The following is a 3,932-nucleotide window of genomic DNA, read 5'->3' on the forward strand; positions in this document are numbered from 1 at the left end:
TTCTCATTAATAATAAAATTATTATGACTTTTTAATTTTCTATAATATTAATGAATGCTTTTGGATTCCTCATATAAATTATTTGGATTCTCTATATAATAATAAATAAATAAATAAGAAAATTTTTAAAATAACTGTGTATAGTATGTGTCAAGCTAGGCTAGCTCGCAGGTCAAAATTCGTGGCTTGTTGCCCTAGGCCATTATAGTATGTATCAGATCCCCAACAGCCGTTCCAAAAAGTGGGGGCTTGAGTTCGGCTATCCAACCCTTTAACATCTTTAGAAATAAGTATGAATGCATGAGATAATGTGAGTAGAGATGAAAATAGGTCAAATCCTGTAGTAATAGGTCAGGCCAGGTCTAATAATAAGGGGTTAACCCATTAATTTTAATAAAAAATAATTTTTATTTTTAATTATTATTTAATTAATTTTTTAATAATTATAAAAATAGTAACAAGCCTTGTGTCTGTGCCTTGTAGCGGGCCGGACTATTATTATATGTTTTGGGTGTAGCAGGCCCGCTCATTTGACACCTCTAAGCGTGAGTGAACATTGAAGACAAGGAGTTTTAACACAAAATATGTAGTTACCATTAAGACAGACCATAACAAAATAGGGTGACAGAACAAGAGATAAGACTGAAAGTCAAAACTTAAAAAAAACAATGTTGGAAATTTCGTGGACGGTTCCTAATATTCTTTCAGAGAGCGTGAGGACAAGAAATTGTACGGGTTTCGTTCCCGTGAAACAAGTCCTTTTCTCACTTTGAACAATTTCTGAACCGGAACTGAGAGCTTCAAAGCTTATCCTTTGGATTTCTTTGCTGTAAGTTTTTCCACTTCCTTAGATTTCATCACCAAAATATTTTATAATTAGTTTTAAGAAGCAGATTCTGTAGGTTATGTGGAGTAAGCAGCAGATTTGTGAACTTCGATCGTAGGTTATTATTGTTGCAGAACAACTGCTTTGTTTGCTTCGTATCAGTTTAGTTTCTGTTTTGGTTTATCTTTTCTTGCTTTGATAGAAAGTTAATTCTTATATCTTTTGAGTACAAGACAATCAAAACGTCAATTTGGAGATTTTTCAAGTCAACTGAGTTGGGTTTTTGATCTTTTTTCTAAATTTATAATTTTCATTTGGGTTCTGTTGATATAAGTTGCATCATCCTATAAAATCGTATCTCTTTACCCTTAAAAAATCACTGGGACAAAAGATCTAGGAAATTTTTAGTACCCACAAAATTATGTAGCACTATCGATACTGGAAATTCTGTTAACCCTAGAGGTTGGGCAAACCCTTGGTTTCAACTAAGTGGTCAAACTTTAAATCCTCTGAGATTACCTAATCGGAGTACCATATCTCTCAAGTTCTATGGCTACCAAGATTGTTGTGTCTGGAAGCACTTAACTCAAAGTTTATCTTTAAGAGAACACATAGGGAAGGTCAAAGGATTTCTGGATATCAAATATTACTCGGAAGCTCTGTTGTTCCATGTTTTACGTGGCTTAATGTAGCCCAATGTGGTTTCTTCATTGGGGACTTTGGGTCCTAGGAATTAATGGCTTTAATTTAAGATGATAAATGTTTGAATGGGGTGTGTACCTTTTTGTTGATAGTTTCAATATAGAAACTGCTTTCTTTCTTGCTCGGTGTTGAAGGATTAAGTGTAAGTATATAGGAAGCTTCAGGAGCTGGGTTTTAGACTGTTGTATTGATTAGATAGCTTCCAAAAATTGGTACAAGATTAGCTCCAATGTCATGTGTAGTTACTTATTTTGCCAACAGAAATAGGATAGAGTAAATCACATTTTTGCTTCCTGCCTAATATAATGCGAAGAATAGTTTTTGGATGCTTTTAGCAATGACAAATTTCACAGATTCAATACATATCAGAGTTTGACTGTATGTTGGCCTAATTGAGTATGTTGATAACAAGATATTAAGCACCACCCAAGAGTTTTGCCAAATAAATCTAAATATTATTATACAAAATAAGTAATTACAGTCTAAGTTATCTGATTCAAATCAAAGAGTGTTCGTATAATACAATATCAGAGTTTGTCATGTGTACATTTGGCATAGATATAAATTTGATCTTTGTTTTTCCCTTTTGTTGGATATATGTTAGTAAAAAGTCACTAATGCTTTCTAATTTTCAGTTATTTACACAGGAGAGAATCGTTTGCATACACAAGGCAACACATGTAACTTGCTTTGAACAAATTATCTGATTCAAATCAATTGTTTCAATTATGAGCATTCAAAGAGTGTCTTCATATGGATCTTCTCCTTCCTCAAGTTGGATGCATGATGTCTTTATAAGCTTTAGGGGTGAAGACACTCGAAAGAACTTCACGGATCATCTTTACACTGCTTTGACTCGGAAAGGAATCAATGTATTTAAGGATGACATAGAACTTGAGATTGGGAAACCCATTTCGTCAGAACTCCTTAATGCAATTGAAAAATCAAGAATTTCAATAGTTGTTTTTTCAAGAAACTATGTTTCTTCTACCTGGTGTTTGGATGAACTTGTTAAGATCGTTGAATGTAAGAATTCATTGGGACAGATGGTCATTCCGATTTTCTACGATGTGGATCCATTAGTTGAACAAGAACAAAAGGGAACCTTTGAGGAAGTGTTTCGTGATCAAGAAGCATTTAGGGACAATTTACAACAGGTGCAAAAATGGAGGAGTGCTTTGATGGAGGTGATTAATCTCTCTGGATGGGATTCGAAGGATAGGTATGTAAATATGATTAATTCTTTGTTTAGAGGGAGCTTAGTGTTTAAAGCAACAAGCTTGGCTTGCTTCTTGTAACTAGTTTTCTTATGGTCAATAATTTTTTTAATGGAGAAATTTCATAGAATACTGAATTTAAATTATAATTTACTTATTTTTTAGTGTTTTTTTTTTAATGATCTTGTTTAAAATTAAAAATTTACTTATTTTTTTTTATAAAAGTATAAATAATTAGTTGTTAAAATAATAAAAATAATATTTATAACAGTTGAAATAAGTTTTTTTTTTCTTTGTATTTTTTTAAAGTTAGTAAATTGAGTTTGGCTTAATTGCATGGTCATTTTTTAAGCATGCTTGTATATGATGGCATGAGGATTTTAGAAAGAAAGTGTAAAAGTAAATGTATTAGACCCAAATGAAAAAGATTACATAACCTAATGATTAATTATAATAATTTGCAGATGATTAACTATAATTTAGAAGATAATTTAAATAATGTTTTTGAATTTTGCAGGTATGAAAGTGAGTTTATCGAAGAAATTGTGACAGTAGTTTCAAGTAAATTAGGAGGTTCGACTTCAACATTTATGAATCTGAAGAAACTGCTTGTTTCATGTTTAGAGCAACTACAAGCGCAGACAATAAGAATTCAGTGGGGCCGATCCGTAGTTTCATCATCACCTTTTTTTTTTTTAAAATTTTTTTTCTTTCCACATCTAAATGCAGTATTCTGCTTTTTGACTTTCAAGGCCGTTCAACATTAATGTAAGGGAATCTAAACTATTTTATTTTATTATCAGTTGTATTCTTCAAAACCAAAAGAAAATGATTACATATCCATCCCAAATAAAAATAAAAACTAATTAATTTAGATCTAAATCAATTGTTTTTTAAACTTCGTGTTTAAGCGAAAGTGATATGGGTTTTGCTTATTTTGTTTGTATTGAGTTTAAATTAAGTTGGAAATTTGTCAAACACAACAATCGGGACAACACATTCAACGATTGCATATTATTTTCACTAATTCCAATTGCCAAAATTATTTTCTTGTAATTGGCTTAATCTCATGCATTTTTGGTTGGTGTGTGTAAATTCGCATTAACAAGATGCATCTGTGCAAATAACCTTAACAAATAAAAGATTTTATGTTGAAAATGAAATTTATATGTTGTTTCATTTTAGTG

General features: G+C 31.3%; 1 protein-coding gene across 6 annotated transcripts; it reads left to right on the forward strand.

Annotated features, from left to right (window-relative positions):
- The first annotated feature begins 649 nt into the window (after positions 1-649).
- LOC123203213 (TMV resistance protein N-like) lies at positions 650-3,557 on the forward strand. 6 transcript variants are annotated; one of them, XM_044619475.1, is made up of 3 exons: positions 650-940; positions 2,164-2,750; positions 3,263-3,557. In XM_044619475.1, exons 2-3 carry the CDS (start codon positions 2,257-2,259, stop codon positions 3,510-3,512), a joined length of 744 nt encoding a protein of 247 aa, XP_044475410.1. In that variant the 5' UTR covers positions 650-940; positions 2,164-2,256; the 3' UTR covers positions 3,513-3,557. The 6 variants fall into 6 exon arrangements, with proteins under 6 accessions (XP_044475410.1, XP_044475412.1, XP_044475408.1 ...); XM_044619477.1 differs by having other exon boundaries at positions 650-829; positions 2,176-2,750; XM_044619473.1 differs by having other exon boundaries at positions 651-829.
- The last annotated feature ends 375 nt before the right edge of the window (positions 3,558-3,932 follow it).

This window comes from Mangifera indica, chromosome 19 (assembly GCF_011075055.1).
Source record: "Mangifera indica cultivar Alphonso chromosome 19, CATAS_Mindica_2.1, whole genome shotgun sequence".
NCBI classification, from domain to species: domain Eukaryota; kingdom Viridiplantae; phylum Streptophyta; class Magnoliopsida; order Sapindales; family Anacardiaceae; genus Mangifera; species Mangifera indica.

What these genes read in the sequence shown, in the direction of transcription:
- LOC123203213 (XM_044619475.1), top strand. Translation starts at nt 2,257, where the DNA reads ATGAGCATTCAAAGAGTGTCTTCATATGGATCTTCTCCTTCCTCAAGT. An exon ending in GGATGGGATTCGAAGGATAG is followed by an intron (nt 2,751 to 3,262) that starts GTATGTAAATAT and finishes TGAATTTTGCAG; the next exon opens with GTATGAAAGTGAGTTTATCG.